This window comes from Arachis duranensis, chromosome 2 (genome assembly GCF_000817695.3).
Source record: "Arachis duranensis cultivar V14167 chromosome 2, aradu.V14167.gnm2.J7QH, whole genome shotgun sequence".
In the NCBI taxonomy this organism is placed as follows: Eukaryota; Viridiplantae; Streptophyta; class Magnoliopsida; order Fabales; family Fabaceae; genus Arachis; species Arachis duranensis.
This window is the reverse complement of record NC_029773.3, coordinates 24,397,107-24,419,705: the sequence shown is the minus strand read 5'-3', so window position 1 is coordinate 24,419,705 and position 22,599 is coordinate 24,397,107. Positions and strand designations below refer to the sequence as shown.

Below are 22,599 nucleotides of genomic sequence, written 5' to 3'. Positions count from 1 at the left end.
GTTTTATCAACGGTGATACACTTTCCGCGTATGATGTTATGGATAGTTTTTTTGGGGATCAGTGACGTGGCGACGTACTTTAAGCTGGCTGCAGCCTGCAGCTAGGGTAGCAAGGAGAGTGGATCTCTTAAGTAAAAAAAAATTGGATGGTATTTAGTGTAAAATTTTATTTTTTATTGTTTTCTTTTTTATTTAATTTTAGTTCTATTTATAAAATTAAAGATAAAAAATTACATTTTATTCTCTTAAATGTTAAAAAAATAGAGAAAATACATTTCCGGGTAACAACCACATCAGTTAATCTAATTCCTTGAATTTATTACAGAAATTAATTTAAGAGCAAAAAAAATGGTGTTACAGTAATATTGTGGCTCATTTTTTTGCAAATGGAGAAGCTCATGGTATAACACCATGAAATGGAGCCACACCAAATATGTTCACTGCTATGGGTGTTAGGGGAAAAACGTAGCTTCCGTGTTTTATTCTCTAGCATTTTGTTTTTTTTTTGTTTCACATTAAATCTAGCATTTTGTTTTTTTTGTTTCACATTAAACCAAACGTAACTTGCGTTTGGTATTTGAATTTTTTTTGTTTTATGAGAAAAGCAAAAACGCAACTTGTGTTTGTTAGAAAAGTTTTATTAATTTTCTTTTTAAAGAGTAAAACGTAGGCTACGTTTGTTAGATGGACTGTTCAAATTTTTTTAAAAGAAGACAAAACGCAGATTGCGTTTTATTTGGGCCTAATTTTTTTTTGAAATGTACAAAACGTAGCCTACGTTTTGTATGGGAAATAATATTTTAATAAAGAGCTTTACATATAAATAGCAAACACAGCTAATTCCAACTCGCACCTCACTTCTCTTCTTCACTTCTACTCCCATTCTCTTTTCTTGTATCTGGTGCTTGTGAGATTTTTTGGTTATTAGAAGGGTAAAAAAAGTGAGAATATGGAGGATATTGCAAATATACGAGTGTATTATAACGGTGAGATTATACCGAATACACACGAGGGAGTGAGTTTTGTTTGTGAATGTCCATCTTCATTTGCTATTCCATACAGCACGAGTTTTATAGAGTTGCAAAATGGTCTTTGTGTGAACATACAAAGTCACATTTCGAAAATGGTGAGCAACATTTTGTATAGGAATCCTATGCAAGTATTTGGTGGACTGATACAGTTTCAAATAATGTCCATCACTGACGATGCAAGCATGCAGCAGATGTTCTATATTTATCGACAAATCCGATTTCACGTGCCGGTGATAGAGCTGTACGTTGAGTTTGAACAGCAGTCGGGGATGGGTACGGTCAGCGACGAGGTCAATGTTGATGAGCTCGGGGATATAGATTGGGAAGAAGAAAATAATGACAGCGAAGAGGAATTCGAAGCTAACTATGAAGTCGATGAAGAAAACGATGACGGAGACTTGGCAGGCAATCTGGCGGTGCAGAATGAGGCGGATGCCATTATAAGCCAACACCCGTTTGGTGTGCCGTCTTTTATGCGGACTCTAGATCTCGAAGCCATGCATGCCCCGGAATTTCCTGAGTATGCGAATACGGGTATGTTATGATTAATAACTCAAGTGTCCTTTAGTGCTTAATTTATTTACCTTGTTTGACTGATGGTGGTGCGCATGTCATAGGTGAAGGCAACGTTGCGGCGGAAGATGGCGAGTTTAGTGTCGGAATGGAATTTGGTTCAAGAGAGTCGGTGATATCTGCAATCAAAAGCTACACCATCTCTAGAGGAGTTGATTACACTGTGTACGAGTCTGAGCCGCAGACATTCTATGCGAAATGCAAGGGGTATGGTGCAGGGTGCGACTGGCTTATCCGAGCTAGCTTGATTCGAAAAAAAGCTTGTTGGGAGATCAGGAGATACAATGGCAAGCACACGTGCACCATGGGCACGATTTCACAAGATCATGCCAAGTTTGACTCAGACACAATTGCAGATGCCATTAGGCCATTGGTCGAAGCAGACCCCTCGATAAAGGTGAAGTCTGTTATTGCAGAAGTTCAAGGCAGGTTCAACTACACTGTGACTTACCGCAAGGCTTGGTTGGCAAAGCAGAAAGCGGTCGCAAAAGTTTTTGGTGATTGGGAAGTTTCTTACCAGACTCTGCCAGTATGGTTGAAAGCAATGACAGTGAAGATGCCAAGGTCTCGTGTTCAAATTAAAACGCTACCCGTTTACCGTGAGAGTGAGGAGGTTCAAGGTGTAAGAGTTCTTCACCGCGTGTTTTGGAGCTTCTATCCGTGTATTGTAGCATTCAAACACTGCAAGCCACTGGTGCAGGTTGATGGCACGCACCTGTACGGAAAATATAAAGGTGCACTTCTGGTAGCGGTTGCACAAGATGGGAATCAGTACATTGTGCCTATTGCATTTGCAATTGTCGAAGGCGAGACAGCAGACGCATGGGAGTTTTTTCTAACTAATTTGCGGAGATATGTTGTTACCATTGATGGTGTCGGTATTATTTCTGACCGTCATACCTCCATCGACGCTGCAATAGCTCGCAGTAACGGTGCATGGTCACCACCAAGGGCGTGGCACATGTACTGCATCAGGCACATCGGGTCCAACTTCTTAAGGAGGTTCAAGGCTCCATATTTGCATAAACTCGTGGTGAACACAGGTATTTCAACTTGCTGTTCTGGTTCTATTCATAGTAAATTGTGGCATCTGCTTATGATTAAATGGTTTGTTCAACAGGCTATTCTAAGACGGAGCAGGAGTACAACAAAAACTACCAAAGGCTTAAAGAGCGGGGTGAGGCATATACTCAATGGTGCGATGAGATCGGTGTTGAGAAATGGGTGTTGGCATTCAATGGTGGTCATCGTTGGGGTCACATGACGACAAACTTGGTAGAGTGCATAAATTCTGTCCTGAAGGGTGCACGCAACCTTCCTGTGACTGCCCTTGTCCGGTTAACTTTCTATCGGTTGAATGAGTTGTTCACTCGGAAGAGTACCGAAGCTCATGAGCGTCTTCGCAACGGATTCACGTATTCAGAATTCGCAACGAAGAGAGTTGAAGAAAGCTTCCGACGAGCAGGAAACATTGTGGTCAACCGGTTCGACAGGCGCAACGAGATGTTTGAGGTTCGGGAAATGCAAGATGGTACTATTTACACTGTTAACCTTGCGCAACGACACTACGACTGTGGCCATTTCCAGGTCGAGCGACTTCCATGTCGCCACGTGCTTGCATGTTGCGCCAACCAGCATCTTGATTGGCAAGTGTACGTGCACAATGTGTACAAGATGTCTGAAATTTGCAAGGTGTACAGAGGTGAGTTTGTTCCAATGGGTGACCCATCTACGTGGGATAGATACGAAGGAGCGAAGGTGATCGCCAACTGGACATTGAGGCGCGCGACGAAAGGAAGACCGAAGTCAACCCGCTACTTGAATGAGATGGACTCGCGTGATATGCGTGGTCCTCACCGGTGCACTATATGTGGACGCGAGGGACATAGCCGCAGCCGATGTCCTGAGCGTGCAGGTCCAAGCTCCGCTGGAGGTCATTAGTGGTTTAGCTTTTCAATGTAACTTTGTTATTACCTACTTCACAATTATATGCTACCTTTTTTTGTAACCTCGTCATTTACTTTAACCTAGTTAACAATTTATAATAAATAAAACTTTTAACCTCGTTATTTAATTTTTTAGAGAATAAACATTTCGAGCCAAACAGAGTTATACGAGAACAAAGCTAAATATGCCAGAATAATAATACTGAACAGAAGTTTCTAAATATAAGATACGACACTAAATACAAATCTGAATACAACACTGAATACAAGATCAACTGCAACAGACTACTTCCTCGGCGCCTTCTTCGAATACAAGGATGAGGTGTATTTGTCCGGAGGCGCAGTCTGTGTCCGTAGGTTATACGGATGACCCTGAGACACACCGGCATCCAGCCCACTACCAACGTCAGGACCACCGAAATCTGTCACGCTCGCACCACCAGTGTCATACAAACCGGAGCCACTCATCCCCGGAGCACTCGCTCCACCAACATCATACCAGTGCTGCAAGTCGTATCCCAAGTCTCCCTCTTCCTCTTGCGGGTACTCATTCAAATCAAACAACTGGTCGCGTGGTGGAACAGAAGGACCAGGTGGATCTACATATCCTGTCGATTGATCAAAGTCGAAGTCACTGGCATGACCTGATGTGGCTCGACGACCAGCAGACTGCTGAGATGTAGCAGGCCCTTCCTGCGGTGGCGTCGGAAATAGATAATCTGTATCTCTCAGGATCTGATCGAAGCTGATGGTGTCAGATCCACCCAACGGACTAAAGTGACCCTCGGCCGGAATTACCAGCTGTGGTATGTAGGGCTCAGGTGCCTGAGGAGGCTGTGGTTCCGGTATATATGGTGCCTGCTGCTGATTTGCTGGCCACTGCTGCGCATATGCCGGTACCTGAAACTGCTGCACATATGCCGGATCCTGAAGCTGATGCGTATATGCCGGTACCTGAAACTGTTGGGCATATGCCGGCATCTGATACTGGTGCTCGTATGTCGGGACCTGATAGTGGTGCTCATATGCCGGAACCTAATTAACAATTAATTACAATTAATAGTAATTAATGATAAAAGATAAACCTAAACAATAATACTTACTTATTATTTAAAAAGGTAAAAATTCATAATAAAAATCACACTAGTAATTAATGATAATACCTGAAACTGTTGCTCATGAGGCGGGACTTGCTGTTGAGGACCAGCTGCGTCTTCCTGTTGCTGCTGTGGTTCATCGGCGCCAGCCTCTTCACCTGCAACTCTATCTGACAGTCGCAGGTGAATCCCATACTACTGTGTGTACCACTCATAGTACACTGGGAGAGGATGAAAGTCAATAATCTCCTCGCCTAACTGCAATGTGTTATAGCGGTCAGATCTCCACCTGTTAACCCATTGACTGTAAATCTCTCTCCAGTCATGGTTTTGTGCTCCTGTCAACCGCGTGCAATGATCACGACCAAGGTCGAACGCCGGGCCTGGTGGAAACTGTTGCATCCCGAACTGTCGCCTAACTCGGTCTGTCGGGTGCCATTCTATGCACTCGAAGGACACTAGCGGCGACTGCGTAGAGCACACAACCAACTGATCAGCGAGGACATCCGGAACCCACACTCCCATATACGGCCGCCATATAAACTGCACATTAGTTACCAAGAGGCCTATTAGAGAAATTAACTGAATAAATATCTTGGACATTAATGGTTACAACTTACATCGTCAACTCCCATGTCGTCGAGTCCTCGCCTAAAATGCGCAGTAGGCCTCCGGATATATCGTGTATGTCGGCGCCAATGGCTCCACCTACCATAAAAAAAATAATATTAATAAGAATAACAAATTAATAATAATGATAACAATAATAATAACAACAACAATAACAATAAAAAACAATACCTTCGCGCAAGTGGAATACCGACGTCGCCGAGCTGATCGCGGGGTATAGGTGCCAGGAGCGGCATACGCTCCCACGCCCAAACAAAAAGCAGTATCAGTGGGCCGTCCATCTCTTTACAGTTGTATCGTGAAGCACGACACAACGATCTGTATAAGTGCGCCAGACTGGCTGCCCCCCAACTGTATTCTGAAATCCGGTGGAAATCTCGAAGTAGCGGTAGAAACTTCGAATTCAATGAAGTGGTCGACTTATCCGGAAACACTACTGTTCCGAGCACGCAGAAAATGTGCGTCCGGACGTACCGCTCAACAGACTCCTGAGTGTCACAAGGCTCAATGTCTCTGCACCTTCAGACCCATGCGAGATTAACCTTCCCTAACACGTGATCTTATGGACCGGGCTCCCGACCAAAACAGGCAATGCAGTTCTCCACCAAAAATTGGTGACTGCTATCTGATCTACCGGTAACAGCCTCCCCATTAATCGGGAGACCAAGAATATAGCTCACATCTTCCAACGTCACTGTCACTTCACCGACCGGAAGATGAAACGTGTGAGTCTCCGGCCTCCAGCGTTCCACCAAGGCACTCAGTAGTGCAGCATGACCTCTCATTTCGCCTACTCGCGAAACATGTTGAAACCCAGTTAATGCTAGTGCCTCTACCGCTACCTCGTTAAAAGTATCTGGCGGATCGAGTTTTCTGGACAACAAATTCCTTATAGCCTGCAACAAATAAAATGATAATTATTAAATTCTAAATAATAATCATAAATTATTAAAAAATGATAATTATTTATTTTCTAGGATTCGCGTGATATGCGTGGTCCTCGTCGGTGCACTACATGTGGATGCGAGAGACATAGCCGTAGTCGATTTCATGACTACCGCTACACCAAAACACAATTATTATTCATATTATAGACATGATAATAATAATAATATCGGTGTGATAAAACACAACTACTATTCATATTATAGACATAATAATAATAATAATAATAATAATAATAATAATAATAATAATAAGTTAAAATATATCAGTACAAAACGTAAAAATAAAAATATTTATTTATCATAAACTTAAATAAAAAATTACTCACCAATTGAGGATGATTCAAATATTCAATAATGTGTTCTTCTGGTAAAGTAAAATTACGAACCATTTTTCTTTTTTTACTAAATAAAATCCCAAACCTTCACTAATTCTTCCTCTTCATAAACTCACTCCCTTTCACCCATAACCCCACCCTTTTACTCTCAAAGCTCTATGTAACATGAAAGGGAAGCATGTAACACGAAAGGGAAGATGAAACTCTCATGCCCTGCGTTTTGATTTTTATAGGCAGGTTCCACCACCACTCTCCTTCACACGTGTCACACATGCAACTGAGGAGACTGCCAAACGCAGGTTGCGTTTTACTGTGCACCTGCCAAACGCATCTTACGTTTTGAATGTTCGAGGTGTTGGCATACAAAGAGCAGACAGACACGTTTCGAAACTGGATTCTCCTCCCATGCCAAACGCAAGCTGCGTTTTGCAGAGCATGCAGCTTTTTTAAAATCATCTCAGTTAAAACGTAACCTGCGTTTTGCAGGTTACTGAATTCATCAGTTCCACATCTGTGGATTACTCACCATGATACAATATTGCTGCACATCACCTTTTTCACTTCCATAAATAAATTAATTTCTGTAATATTGTATTATGGTGTTACGTAGAAATGGAGATTTTTTTTTAAAATAAATAATTTATAGCGTATTTAATAATTTATATTATATTTATTTATTTCATTTACAATATTATTCCACTAAGTGGGGTCAGCTATATAAATAAAACGACACTATTGAATTCTGTCATGTATACATCTATAGAGAGACCATTTACATGTAGATCTCATTTGATCACCTTATGAATGGTCTTCTTAGATCTCCCTTTACCTTTCACCCCTTTGTCCATCTTTCATCTCATCCATCCTTTTGAGTGTCCTGTTGGTCTTCTTTTCATATGTCCAAACCACTTGAGACGCGATTCTACCATCTTTTCTACAATGGGTGCTACTCCAACTCTCTCCCTTATATCTTCGTTCATTATTTTATCCAATTGCGTATGACCACTCATCCATCTCAACATCTTCATCTCTGTCACACTCAACTTATGTTCGTGCTCCCCTTTGACCGTCCAACACTCCGTACCATAAAGCATAGCCAGTCTTATAGCTGTACGATAGAATTTACCTTTAAGTTTTAAAGGCACTTTTTGTCGCATATAAAACCAGATGTACTCCACCATTTTGACCAACCTACTTGGATCCTATGATTTACATCCTGTTCAATCTCTCCATTATCCTATATGATACATCCAAGATACTTAAAACTTTTAACTTTTCGTAGGATGTTTTCTCCAATCTTCACCTTTATCTTAGGGTTTTCCCTTCTCAGACCGAACTTACATTCCATATATATTCTGACTTGCTATGGCTTATACACAGACCATATACTTCTAGAGCTTCTCTCTATAAGTCTAACTTCTTATTTAGGTCTTCCCTTGACTCTCCCATAAGGACGATATCATCGGTAAAAAGCATGCACCATGACACAAGCTCTTGGATATGCTCTGTGAGTACTTCTAAGGCTAATGAGAAAATATATGGACTTAAGGATAATCCCTAGTGTAATCATATATCAATAGAAAATTCCTCTATCACACCACCTTGAGTCTTCACACTAGTTGTGGCCCCATCATACATGTCTTTAATTACACGAATATATGTAATCCTTACTCTCCTCTTTTCTAAAACTTTCCATAAGACCTCCCTTGGCACCATATCGTACGCTTTTTCCAAATCAATAAACACCATATGTAGATCCATTTTATTACTAAGATACCTCTCCATCATCCTTCTTAATAGGATCTTCCTAGCATAAATCCAAATTGGTTCTCTGTTACTTGTGTGTCTTTTCTCAACCTCCATTTTATCACCCTTTTTCATAACTTCATGGTATGGCTTATGAGCTTGATCCCTCTATAGTTTTCGCAACTTTGTATATCTACCTTATTCTTATAGATAGGTACTAAGGTGATCTTTCTCCACTCATTAGACATCTTCTTTGACTTTAAAATCTCATTAAAAAACTTGGTTAACCAGTTGATGCCTTTTCCTCTAAGACCCTTCCGAATCTCAATTGGGATATTATCAGGTCCTATTGCCCTGCCATTTTTCATCTGCTTTAGAGCCTCTTTTACCTCGAAGTCTCGAAATCTTCAATGGTAGTCCAAGTTTTGATCTTCTTCCCTTTTGCATAACCGACCAAGACTCGGAAGAGTCTTATGTCCTTCATTAAATAACTCATAGAAGTAGCTCTTCCATCTTTCATTAATCTTCTCCTCTTGAGCCAGTGATGGGAGAAAAATCGTCGGTAAAGATTTTCACAAAAAATATCGCGTTGCAAGTATAGTTCTAAACCGACAATTAAACCTCAATCAATATTTAAATTGTTTGTCCCAAGTACAAACCCAATAAAATTAACCGAAGTATTCAAAACTTGAGTCATCTCTCAAGGAATTGCAGGGATGTGTATGTATTATTGGTTATGAGATTGTAGCTTTTGGGGTTTTCAGTTTGATAAGCAAGGAATGTAAATAATAAGAAAATAAACTAATAACTGAGAAAGATTTTAGCAAGGATTGAAAATTAGAAGTCTTATCCTCATTATCATCGTCAATTGTGATGGTAAATATGAATTGCCTTCACTTAGTTAATCTCTAACCAATGGAGGAAAGTTAAGTGCATACAATCAACTTGAGTTCACAAGTTCTAGTCAACTCATAGTAAGAAACTAGATTTAGTAAAATTCAAGCTAACCGGCAATCTTCAATTACCATTCAACAAGAGACTTTGATAATTCAAGAGTCTCTAATTGATCAATCCAAATTAAGAACATAAAAATCTAAATTGAAATCCACCCAAGCATTTTATCAAACACTTGGAAGGCACAAAATAAAAACATAGAGAACTAACAAGGAATATTAAATCTAAACAGCCAATTGTAAGCATCAATGACTAACAATTAAAGAGAGCAACAATAAACATAGAAAACATAAATTGTATTAAAAGGAATCAAACGTAACAAGAGCTCATAAATATAAAAATGGCAAAAAAAGAAAATTAACAAGAGAAGAAGATGAACTAAAGTGCTTAAACAAATAAAAGTAAGAGAAAACTAAATTAAAGGAACATTGAACCTGAATTTGAGAAGAAATAAACCTAAAAGCCCTAAAACCTAGAGAGAGGAGAGAGCCTCTCTCTAGAAACCTACATCTAAACCTAACTAATATGAATAATGAAAAGTGAATAATTGATTCCCCATCCAGCCTCACTTTGCAGCCTCTAATCAGTATTTTTGGGCCTGAAATTGGGTCAAAAGCAGCCCAGAAATTGCCCCCAACATTTTCTGCAATTGCAGCACATGACGCTCTACAAATTCCTGGTCACGCGTACGCGTCATCCACATGTACGCGTCATCCACGCGTACGCGTCACTTGTCTCCTGCACCAATCACGCGTACGCGTCGTCCACGTGTACGCGTTGATACCAACTTCTCAAAACTTCAATTTCTTGTGTTCCTTCGACTTTTGCATGCTTCCTTTCCATCCTCTAAGCCATTCCTATCCTATAAACCCTTAAAACAGTTAACAAACATATCATTGCATCGAATGATAATAAGAGAGGATTAAAATTAGCAAATTTAAGGCCAAAGAAGCATGTTTTCAATCATAGCACAAAATTAGGAAGGAAAATGTAAAATATGCGAATTCTATGAATAAGTGTGAGAATAATGGATAAAATCTACTCAATTCAGTATGAAATAAACCGTAAAATAGCAGTTTATCAACCAGCACCTCTCCATCCTTATCCTTTATGCACTTAACCTGATCCAGATCTCTCGTTCTTCTTTCACAGCTCTTTGCGATTCTATATATACCTTTTTCTCCTTATTTCGTGTCCAAAGACTGGTAGAGACCCTCATATGCCCTTGTTCTTGCTTCACTTACAGCCACTTTTGTCTTTTTCTTAGCCGCCTTATATTTTTTTTAATTACCTACATTGTGACATAAAGACCATTTTTTAAAGCACTCCCTTTTTATCTTTATCTTTTCTTGTACACTCGCATTCCACCACCAGGACTCCTTGCCTCTTGGTCCAATTCCTTTAGATTCACCAAAACTTTCTTTTGCTGTTCTTCTAATAACTTCTACCATCTTCCTCCACATCTCTTCCACGCTTCTATTCCCATCCCACTTTGCCTCTTCTCCTACCCGTCTTAGGAAGCTTTTTTGTTCCTCACCTTTCATCCGCCACCACCTCATCCTAGGGTTCTTCGTATGATGTCTTTTCCTCAACTTTTACTCAACGCAAAAATTCATGACGAGCATCCTATGTTGTGTTGTCAAACTCTCTCCCAGGATAATTTTACAATTAATGCAAAATTTGCACTCGACTCTCCTCAACAAGAAAAAGTCGATTTGAGAGCTTGTAATGCCACTCTTATAGGTTATAGGATATTCGTCTCTCTTTTTAAAACATGTATTTACGATGAGAAGGTCAAAGGTTGAGAAAAAGTCTAAAATAGTTTTACCATCGGCATTGAATACCCCAAAACCATGACCTCCATAAATACTTCCATACCCAGTCACTTCTCTTCCAACATGGCCATTTAAATCTCCTCCTAAGAAAATCTTATCTCCCAAAGGTTTGTCTTGGACCAAACTCTCTAGATCCTCCCAAAACATTATCTTGTGTTGTTCGTCCGAACTCACTTGCGGTGCATAAGCGCTAATTACATGAAAAACACCCCCCTTCACCACAAGTTTGATAGAGATAATCCGATCTCCCACCCTCTTGACATCCACTTCATCCTTCTTCCACTGCTTATCCACAATATACCAACCCCATTCCTATTCACCTTTCCTGTATACCAAAGTTTGAAACTGAAAGTATCTAACTCTCTAGCTTTCGCACCAACCCATTTTGTTTCTTGTTGGTACATAATGTTAATCTTCCTCCTTGTCATGGTATTCACCACCTCCATGGATTTTTCTGTTAAGGTGCCTATGTTCCATGTCCCAAATCTCAACCTTCTATCATTCTGACCTTTACCTTTTACTTTGTGAACTAGTTTATTTATCCTCATCTGTTCACGAAAATATAGGAACCCTTGCTCATTTAACACTACATCTGGGTACCGATGCAGCGGCTCTTGCTTCTTTGACACCGTACTCGAGTTATACAGCGCGTTGCTTCCGAACAACGACCTAGTTTTAGTGGAATAATGTCTTTGATTCATGTCATGGGGATTCGACTATATTTTTATGTTGGTTGTCGAAGACCTAATACAACCCTCCTCCTTTATCTGGGTTTGGAACCGGCTATGTAACGCAAGTATAACATAGACGGATTTATTTCGTTTACACTGTAAACGAGATATATAAAAAATTTTAAATTTCATATATCTCGTTTATAGTGTAAAATTACCTTGTTTACAGTGTAAACGAGATATATAGATGATTTTAAATAATAGGAAAGATAAACAATTCATCTTAAATAATAAAGAAGATGGGCTGTTCGTTTAAAATAAGCACATTAACACATTTACTTCTCTTAACAATTGAAATAAGTAAAAGCACATAAGTGCACAGCTAAACTGCCCACCATTAACACGGTTACCTTTTTTCTAACTATCCATTATTAATACTATTGCTTCTTCCACTCACTCACTTCCATCCATGGTTGGTTTTTTAGTAGGATTTATACTAAATTAATTCAAATAATATTTCAAATTTTTAACTGAGATATAATTTTTAACTGACAAAATTTTAAATTTTTTATATACTCTTTTGAGTATTAATTTTTAAATTTAAATTATATATATTTTAAATTTCATTTGTTGCATCGGAGTACATAAAAATTTAAAATATAATTTAAATATGCATGATTTATTTGATGATTCAGTTAATGGATGTCACGACTCTATTAGTATAGAATATGAAATCTTTTCTACTTAAGCTAGTTGTACAAAGTTTGTTACAATGTGATTCGGGTATATAAGTTAGCATTTGGTGGAGAGACTAAGACTAAGAGATAGAGACTAAGAGACAAATACAGAAATAAATCTCAATATTGTGTTTGGTGTAAAAGATTACAGGACTGAGTTATGTCTCAGTATCCTGTTTGATTTAAAATAAATATAGAGACTAAAATGAGGCTAATGACCAAATTACCTCTATTTTAAAATTAAAGCATCACAAAATCCCCAAATCATAAAACCTGAACTCTCGAATCCCCACTTCCTTTGACTAACTCATTATAGAGAAGATCAATTCCAAGAGTTCGTATTGTGCCTAGATTGCTACCTAATTCTCGCATCAAATCCATTAATAGCTTTTGTTTGATTTTAGTTTCATACTTGCGCTTGCTTCCACAATTCCATACATGATAAAAAACATTATCACAACAAGGACCAATATAATCCAACTTTCATCTGCAACACTCCCTAAAACAGATTGGTCATTTCATTATCCTTTACCTCTGCTATTCTCTTGAAAATTTTTTGAAGCCACCACATTGGTCATTGGTCATTGGTCATTGGTCCACAAGCAGTGACGAGCATGCGGCAAATGCGCAGGGATGGGTGTGGCTAATGCACAGGGATGATCGGCGGCGACGTTGTAGAACGAGCGGTGGCGGCAACGCAGAGACGAGCGGTGGAAGAAGAGAGTTAGTTGAGTGTGCAAAGAAAGGAGAAGCCAAATGGGTAGAGTTGGATTTTTAAGTTTTGATTGGGGGTATTTTAGGTACAAAATATTATTAAAGTTTCAGTCCTGTCTTTAAAATTTTCAGTTCCAGTCTCTACAAACAAACGTGATAGAGCCAGCCAGGTTCTTTCGATCGAATAGGGATTGACTCTTATTCATTACTGGGAATAATCTAACCGATCAATCCATCTCCATCGAGTTCTTTTTGGGATAAGGTTATCTAAATTATATTTCAAATTTTTATGTACTCCCATACAACAAACGAAATTTTAAATTTATATAAATTCTACAAAAAAAAACGTCAACATGGAAGTAAGTGAATGGAAGAAGTAATCGTATTAATAATGGGTAGCTAGAAAAAAAGATAATCGTGTTAATAGTGGATAGTTTAACGGTACACTTATCTGCTTTCACTTATTTCAACGATTAGAAAAAGTAAACATGTTAACGCACTTATTTTAAATGAACAATCCGTCTTTCCTATTATTTAAAATGGATTGTTTATCTTCCCTATTATTTAAAATTCTTCATTGTAAAACCTGCAAATTAGTAGATAATTAGATAATAAATTAGTTATTAATAAAAAATTATAAAATTTTATAATTTAATGAGATAGAGCTAATTAAAATAAGAATTTTGACACTAATTTTAAAGAATTTTGCTCAAAATTGGGTCAAACGGACCGAACTGAACCCGTATTGGGCCCAAGGCCTAATCCAATTAATTAAACAAAAGAGCTTTTGCGCTCTCTCTCTCTCCCATTTCACACACACGCGTGGAAAACTTGAGGAGGAGGAGGAGGAGGAGGAGAGGAAGAATATGCAAATGTTTGGCTTGATTTTAATCTCAAAATATTTTTTATCCAGAACTCTGATCGCCGCACTGTTTGCAGTCACGCGTTCACTGCGACGAGCTCTACAAGACCTATCCAACAATTTTCTAGGTAGGGATCATTGTCACTCCATGTAGCTCAGCCCTTAATTTCGAAAATTAATTGGGTTTAGTGTTGAGAAATTATGTAATTTTGGTGTTTAGGACTGAATTAGCTTCGTGGACTTGCCGGGTCTTGTTCCAATTTTACGTTGGTAAGGTGAGACAACCCTAACCCTTGTCAAATTACTGAATTTGTGAAACCTAAGGTAATTCTAGTGTTGTTGTATGAAAATTTAGATTGAATTGTGTACTTGGAAACAATTTGATAATATTGGAAGAAAATTGGCAAAATTAGGATCTTGAGCTTGAAATTAAGGGGTGTGAATATTTGTTAATGGTGGATACTTGAGGCGTTCCGAGTTTAGAGAGGAATCGGCTAAGGTATGATTTCAGTTTCTCATAACTAAAATATAATGTGACGTGAAAACTTAGATTAGCTGACCGTAGGACAGGATTGAACTATTTATATTGTTGATGATTGGATTTGGTGGACATGTATGAGGGTTGGAAATGTTAAAATTGTGGTTGAGACTTTGATGTTATCATATGTGATATTGTATATGAATATTTGCAATGGAAATATTGATGTTGTTTATGATGTTGGCATAAAGTTGTTTAAGAATTTGGATTATTGATTGAAATGGTAATATAATGGTAAGTTGGTGTGTATGAGGAAGTTATGCGAAGATTGAAGTATGAATTGAAAGGGTTGATTGCTATGTTGGTAAGCTTTGGTTTTGATTTTAAAATGTTTGACATTTATTGCTTTGAAAGTTGAGTTTTTGAAGTTTTGAGAAAAATCTTAATTTTTGGCCAACTTTGGTGGAGCATAACATGGCCTCTAGACCTCTAAATTTTATCAAACTTATCTTAAAAGAAAATTTGGTTCGAGAGGTTTGCACTATTTGAAGAACGGAGAAAAAATATTTTAAAATGAGAAAGTTATAAGCGATCAAAGATTGGTATGCAAAACCAAAATTCTATACTTAGCAGCTTTTTAAGATTTCTGCTAAGCATGCGTATGTAAGGAACACACGCGACACGAGCAGTCCATTCGGTTAGAACACTCGCGTACGCGAGCAGGGGGGTTGTGTACGCAACCACCCATTTTTAGTCGTGTGTATACGCACAGCAAGGGTGTGCATACGCACAACCCCTATTATTCTGAAATATGAATTTTTTGTGTTTCTAAACCATTCCTCTAGCTTTTAAAGCCTTTATAACTCTCATTAAAAGCCTGGTAGATAGATGTTTGGGTAGTGAAGTATGGTTAAGACTGTTGGGGAAGATATCTTGTTGGTGAAGAAAGAGGTAAAAGTGAATGATGAGGGTGGATGAAGTACTATTTATGTAATGGGTCTGAGGGCTATGTTAAATTATGACTTGTGGCTGATAATGATTATGTTTGAGATATACCTGACCGGATAAGATGCAGTGGTGTTATCCACTTGCTCCGGGTATGAATTAAGAATGAATAGATGAATGAGAATGAATTATTATGATAATGAAATGTGTTTCTGAATGTGACTACGGGTAAGATGTAGTGATGTTATCTACTTGCTCCGGATAAGAGTTAAAAAGCCGGGTAAGATGCAGTGGTGTTATCCACTTGCTGTGGGATAGTTCGAGGCTTCGGGTAAGATGCAAGAGCTGTGTTCTGTCACTGCTTGCTTCGGGTTGAAAACTGTAACACCGCCTAGATAAGAGGCAGGATGAAGTTGTCCCTTGCTCCGGGTATGCAGGTATGATGCAAGGGTTGCAGCATTGTCCCACTTGCTCCGTGTTTGGTGTTTGGTGTTTGGTCCATGGTTAGCTACTAGGACATGTCGGGTTGGCTATGTAACCAGCAGTTGATATCAACGGCCAGTAGGAAAGGCATGCATCATATGCATTTGTTTGTCTTGTTTGAGTTTGCATTCTTTGGGATTGTCTTTGTGAAATTACTATGCTTACTTGCTATATAATTTTCTTGCTGTACTTGTATACTACTTGTCTGTTTTGTTTGTCTGTGTGGTTCTACTGATGTTTGGAGGATTGGAGGAAAGGCGATGATTTTAGGGATTAAGTTAGAACTGAGATAGAATCAAGAATCCTCAGATAATCTACCTTGTTTATGGTTTTAATTTACAAACTTTAAGACTTGAATATGAGTGTCGGAGTTCTAGGATTGCCTTTGGTTTTTCTGAGACATTATATGTTTGAGATGTAGGCACTATTACCATACTGAGAACCTATGGTTCTCTCTCCATACATATTTTGTGGTTTTCAGATGCAGGACGTGAGGCATCTCGCCGAGGCATACTGAAAGCTTCTGATAGCAAAGATCTTTGTGCTCTTAGGGCTTTACTTTTGGCTATATATATGTATATATGTAAATACTTATTATCTCCACTACTTATGTATATGATGTATTATTCTTCTTAGAGGTTATTTTGGAGAAACATGTTCTGTAACTGTATTTTTGGCACCTTTTGGGTTCTCTTATATATATGTATATATACTTAAGTGCTCTGACCGGTTTATCTTCGCAAACCAAATCATGAGCTTTGTTATTTGTATATTGGAACTCTTTTGTTTATAACCATGTTTATCTTACTCTTATCTTGCTTCATTTGCGTTATAGCTTCGTGAGTGTTACGCTTCTCGTTTTAACGCTTTTGTTTTAACTTTTCTTCAAAGGCTCCTAATTATAATCTTTTTTCAACTATATTATGTATATAAATCTTACTTTTAGAGGTCGTAATACTTCACCATCTCTGTCTTATGACTTAAGCATAAGGTTCTGTGTGGTAGGGTGTTACATTCATCTTCCCAATTATTTGAAATGTTCCATTTTTAAGAGTTTTGTCCAATTTAAATTATTAATATTTTTTATTTTAAAAAACATATTTAATTATTTATAAATACATATGTCTCATTTACATTGTAAATGAGATATTTTTAATGTATCTTGTTTAAACTATAAACGAGATATATGAAATTTAAAAATTTTCATATATCTCGTTTATAGTGTAAACGGAATATATTAAAAATTATTTTACAATATAAACGAGATAAATAAATGTAATATAAATTGGTAAATACGCTTCAAATTATTTATTTTGATAATTAAAATAATTAAATTATTTATTTAAAAAAATTCGTAGAAATGGAACTGCAATGCAAACCTGCAAAACACAAATAAGTTTGACCGTGAGAAATTTTTTTTGAAAAACACAACCTATACTTGGCATTTTTAAAAAAATAAAAGTAACTACAAAAATACAAATTGTGTTTGGCATATGGGTGATTTTTTAGCAGATGCAAAAGATAAGATGTAACCTACATTTTACAGGTGCACTACTTCATAAGCAAATGTATGTGTGATACGTATTTTTGGATGAATGTTTTTTTTTTCTTAATTTGGCCTTTGTATTGTTGCTGAAATTGCGTTTTGAAGTTAAACAAAAAAGAGAATGAAGTTTCGTGAGTAAGAGGTTGAAGAACCGTGTTCATCAACTTTAACTACATTCAATTTTATTTTATTTTTTTAGTTTAGTTGAAATAGTTTGTAATTTTATATTAGTTGTAGTGTATGTTATTGAATATTTGAAAAGATCTAAATATATAAATTTTTATTTTTTTAATTTTTTATTAATATATTAAGCTATTTTTTGTTAGTGTTATTATTATTACGGTTATTATCATTATAATTGTTGGTATTGTTGTTACCGATGTTATTATTACTGTTATTATTATTAGTGTTATTAGTATTATTATTACAATTCTGCTAAGAAGACAATAAGAAATCTAAACAATATGAACAATGGGCTTCGAATTTGGCTTAATATAAGAGAAAAAAAATAAGAAAACTCCCTAAATTATCTAAGCCAAAAAACCCATACAGTTATTTCAAAAAATTAATCATCTCAACCTTAATTTACCAAAGGAATTCACCTAAACACTCTCTTCTTCGTAAATTGTCTGCCACCCCACCCTCATCAATCATCCCACCACTTCGGCGTTAGAATCTCCCTCACCGGCCATCATCGTCCATCTTTGTAGCCCCTCTCCCATTACCGTCGCGGGATCGTCATCAAACAACCATCCACGTAGTTATTAAAATAATCATCTAGCTACCAAGTGAAATGGCTATCTAGCATTTGTTAATTGTATATACTTAAACTGAATCAAATAAAATAACCATCCAATTAAAAATTAAAATAACCATCTACATACCAAGTGAATGGAACATCCAACACATTTACGTGCATGAACATGGGACATTACAAAGTAGTTCAACCAAATCGGACTCCATTTACGTGCATGTGAAGGGTGATGCACGTATGAAAATGCAGCCACGTTTGTCCTTATATGTTGATTGGATCTGTCGCGGATGGTGACGTTGGGACGGTGAACGCAGTGGGCAACGCAAAGGAGGCTGTCTGGGGTTGGTGCGGTGCGATCATATGTTCATGAAGAAGTTGGGCGATGTTAAAAAGGCAGTCTGGGGCTGGTGTGGCGCAATCGGATGTTCGCGGGTCTGTCCCTGTATGTTGATCAGATTTGTCGCAGATGGTGACGTTGGGACGGTGAACGCAGTGGGCTGTGGGGGAGGCTGCACGGCTGGCAGCAGCTGGGCAATGCGAAGCAGGCTGTTTGGGGCTGGTGCGGTGCAATCGGACGTTCGCGGAGAGACTGTGCGGCGTCGGCAGAAGGCTGGGCAGCGGCAAGTGGGCAGCACGAGAAGACTGTCCGGAGCTGGTGCGACGCGATCAGACATTCGCGGAGAGGCTGGACGACGTCGACCAAAGGCTAGGCGACGGCGGCTGGAGTCTGGGCTGCGTCAGACCGGAAAGCAAGGAAGTGAAGCGGCGACTGGGTTATTCTGCAGGCCGAAGTTTGCGATTGGAGAAGAGAGGTTAACGTGATATTAAGTATAACTATACCGTTTATGATTTGGTTTAATTTGGTATTCTTGTTTTCTAAATTTCAAAATTTGACATTGTTAATAATTAATTAATCATTTGATTTATGATTTTAATTTTATTTTTTTTATTTTATTGTTCACATTATTTACTACTTTCATTATCTTTTTATACTTTTTCTTATTTTTAATATTGTTTGCACTGTTATTTATTTATTTACTTATTATTATTATTATATTCGTAGTACTAGAAGATTTCATTCTCTCCGATATTCACTGCATTTGTTATAAGTTTTTGTTGGACAGCAGTGGCTGCTATTATCAACCAAAGTCACTTAATAAAATAAAAAATTTAAAATTAGAATTATTCCTTAAATCTTAACAGAGAAAAGCAAAAAAAAATTCTAGTAATAGGATAATTTTTTCTTTTAATTTACTGATGAGAATATATAAAAAATTTAGAAAAATCTCTAAAAAGTCTTGTTGAAAAACTCTAGACAGATTAAAAATTTAGTGCGAGAACGCTAAAAGTTACACTATTTTTAATTTGGAGACAACCAAATGGTTTTAGAGTTTTGGATCATGGGAGAAACTTTCAGTTTTTTTTAACAATAATATTAATTTGTTGAGGGTGAAAAAAGGTGATTTTTGTCTTTTCAAAAATTACATGTGAAGTGGTGAAACCACAATAATCTTATTAATGAGTCTGAATTCATTCATATTCCAATGTGAATACAATTGTGGAAATTTCTAAAGCACTGTAAAAGCAAAAGTTTGGACAGGAGGATTGGAGAGATGATGGGAGAGATAATAGACGTTGATATGTTCATAATGAAAAGAAAGGAGGAACGTATCATCAAAGTTCAGGTGTTGCTTGATATCACCAAACTACTAAGGAGAATTATGAAGATTTCTGGTAGTAATAACAAAATCATTGAAGTTCAATTAAAATATGAAAGAATCGCCAATTTTTGCCATTATTGTGGTGTAATTGGTCATGAGAATAGAGCCTGTTGACTTTCTAGAGGATGTGGCGGCTATGAATAAAAGAGAAGAGAGATGGGATGCTTGGTTACGAGCAGATTAGTTGGAAAGAAGAGTGAAAGAGAGGCAGCAAGAAAATCACAACCCTAATCATGCTTCAAGACTTGAGGTGGGAGATTACTGATCAAAAAAGCCAACATCGGTGAATCTAATCCAATGTTTTGCGAGGTGGTCCGTTCAAGACCATAATCACAGGTTAGAGAGGAGGAAGATGAAATTCAGAGCGTAAATAAAAAATTAATAATGAAAGGCAGTAAGAAGAATGTAGACAAAAGTAAGGATGTGATAAAGGCAATAAGGGGGGAGAGGAATATAATAATTTAGAACAACCTCACACTAATATTCATGTAGGTGAGGGGGATGGAGGTATTGAGGGGAAGAGAAGACAGAATCTGAAAATATTAGCATGAAAAGGGAACTCTACTAACACAGTGGCAGGGCTGAAAAGGAGAACAGGTATGACTGGAGATAATACAGTAGTGAAAAAATAACGTATTGAAGAGCACGAGATAGCTAACAAGGGGAAGGGTGCCACCAAACAATTGGCACTCAAGGAGGTATGAAGATGCTATCGTGAAACTGTCGAAATTTAAAAAAAATTTTGACAGTTCACAACATACAAGGGATTAATCAATCCCATTCTCCCATAGTATTATTTCTTAGTGAGACTAAAAATAATACTTTAAATGTGAAACGTATTCGAAGAGAGTTGGTTTTAATTCAGTCTTTACAGTGGAGCAAAACAGCCAGTCAAGAGAATTGGCAGTGGCGTGGAAAGATGGGGTGAAGGTGCATATCCTACATCATGAGAGTTTTGTAGTCTATTTTATAGTGGAAATAAAAAAACAACTAAGATAGGATGTATTAGATGGTGGAGTGGCAGAGGAATTCGACCTCTAATTCTAAAATAAAAATTCTAAAAATTAAGAGTCGAATTACAGAGGAGAAAGTGAAAGGCAAACAAGCTAATGGGCCTCTTATTCGAGTATGGAAAGCTAAACTAGAGGAGGCACTGGAGCAAGAAGAAAGGTATTAGCGAAAAAAGTCATGGGTTTAATGGTTGCATTAGGGAGATTGAAATACGAAGTTTTCATTCCAAGTTTCAATATCGGAATAAAAAGAGTAATATCCAGGAGTTGGAGAATGAGAAAGGTAACGTTGCTACAAAACCCGAGGGTATTGCTGCTGCTGCCAACGCTACTTTGAAACACTTTTCACTAGCAGCAACCCTAGAGACACAAATTTGGAGCTAGAAGGAATCCCCACAAAGATTAATGCTTTCACAAACAGATCTTTAATAAGACTAGTGTCAGAAAGAGAGGTAAAAGTTGTAGTTTTCTCAATAAATCCCATCTCTGCCTTGGGAGATGATGATTTTACTGGAAAATTCTATCAGTTTTTCTGGCAAACAATGAAAGGAGACATCACTCAAGCAGTCAGGGGTTTTTTTCTGGAGCTAAAATTTCAAAAGCATTTAGGCCCATTTGGGAAGTTTCAAAAGCTACTTTTTTTGTTTTTGACTTATGAAAAGTCATATTAATAGTATTTGGTACAATTTTTTAGATATGCTTTTAAATTTTCAAAAAGTTATTTAAGAGCTTTTGAAGAAGTTAAATAATTTGACTTTTCTTCTTTTCAAAAGCTATTTTATCACTCCTATTTATTACAAAACTTTAAAATAAGTACTTCTGTGATAACTTTCCAAATACAAAATAACTTATTTATAAGTTACTTTTAATATAAGTCCTCCTTTTCTCAAAAGAACTTAATTGCAGGGGTGTGGGTGTCAGATTATTTTTGTCCTTAATTCGTGACATCAGAAGAGAATATGATTCAAATTTTATCATTCTTATGGAAACTCACATTAGTGGAACAAGGGGTGAATCTGTAAGAAGCAAATTCAGATTAGACAGCTCCTTTGTGGTCGAAGCGGCTGGTTACTCGGGTGGAATTTGGTGCTTATGTGACTCCTCTACCTGGAAGATTAATGTTCTTGAACATACCAATCAGATTGCACGCCTCAAGGTGTCTAATATTAACTTTGATCCCTGGTTACTTTTGGCAGTGTACGATAGCCCCCAGCGCTTAACTAGGAGACATCTTTGGAATGGTATTCGCAGTCTTTCTGATAATATCAATATCCCTTGGTGTATTATCGGAGACTTTAATGCTATGTTACATGATTATGAAAGGAGTGGCAGTTCTAACAAGGTTGAAAGAGGAGCCTGTTTTGAGTTCCAAAGTTGTTTGTCTGATTGTGGGCTTGTTGACATTGGCTATACGGGTTGGCCCTTTACATGGAGAAGAGGAAATTTTGTTGAAAGATTGGATAGAGGTTTGACCAAATTGAATTGGCATATTGCTTTTTCAAAAGCTATTATTAAACATCTGTCCATATTTAAATCAGACCATGCTCCCCTCTGTCTTCAACTTACTAACTCTGTTCCGAATAA

At 37.5% G+C, this 22,599-nt stretch overlaps 1 protein-coding gene across 1 annotated transcript; it reads left to right on the top strand.

The window, feature by feature from the left end:
- Positions 1 to 949: 949 nt before the first annotated feature.
- LOC107474066 (uncharacterized) lies at positions 950 to 3,545 on the top strand. Its single transcript, XM_016093650.3, has 3 exons — positions 950 to 1,565; positions 1,649 to 2,647; positions 2,725 to 3,545. Exons 1-3 carry the CDS (start codon positions 950 to 952, stop codon positions 3,543 to 3,545), a joined length of 2,436 nt encoding a protein of 811 aa, XP_015949136.1.
- The last annotated feature ends 19,054 nt before the right edge of the window (positions 3,546 to 22,599 follow it).

Coding starts and splice junctions, on each gene's coding strand:
- LOC107474066 (XM_016093650.3), top strand. CDS start 950: ATGGAGGATATTGCAAATATACGAGTGTATTATAACGGTGAGATTATA. Junction 1,566..1,648: donor TCCTGAGTATGCGAATACGG/GTATGTTATGAT, acceptor CGCATGTCATAG/GTGAAGGCAACGTTGCGGCG. Junction 2,648..2,724: donor TAAACTCGTGGTGAACACAG/GTATTTCAACTT, acceptor TTTGTTCAACAG/GCTATTCTAAGACGGAGCAG.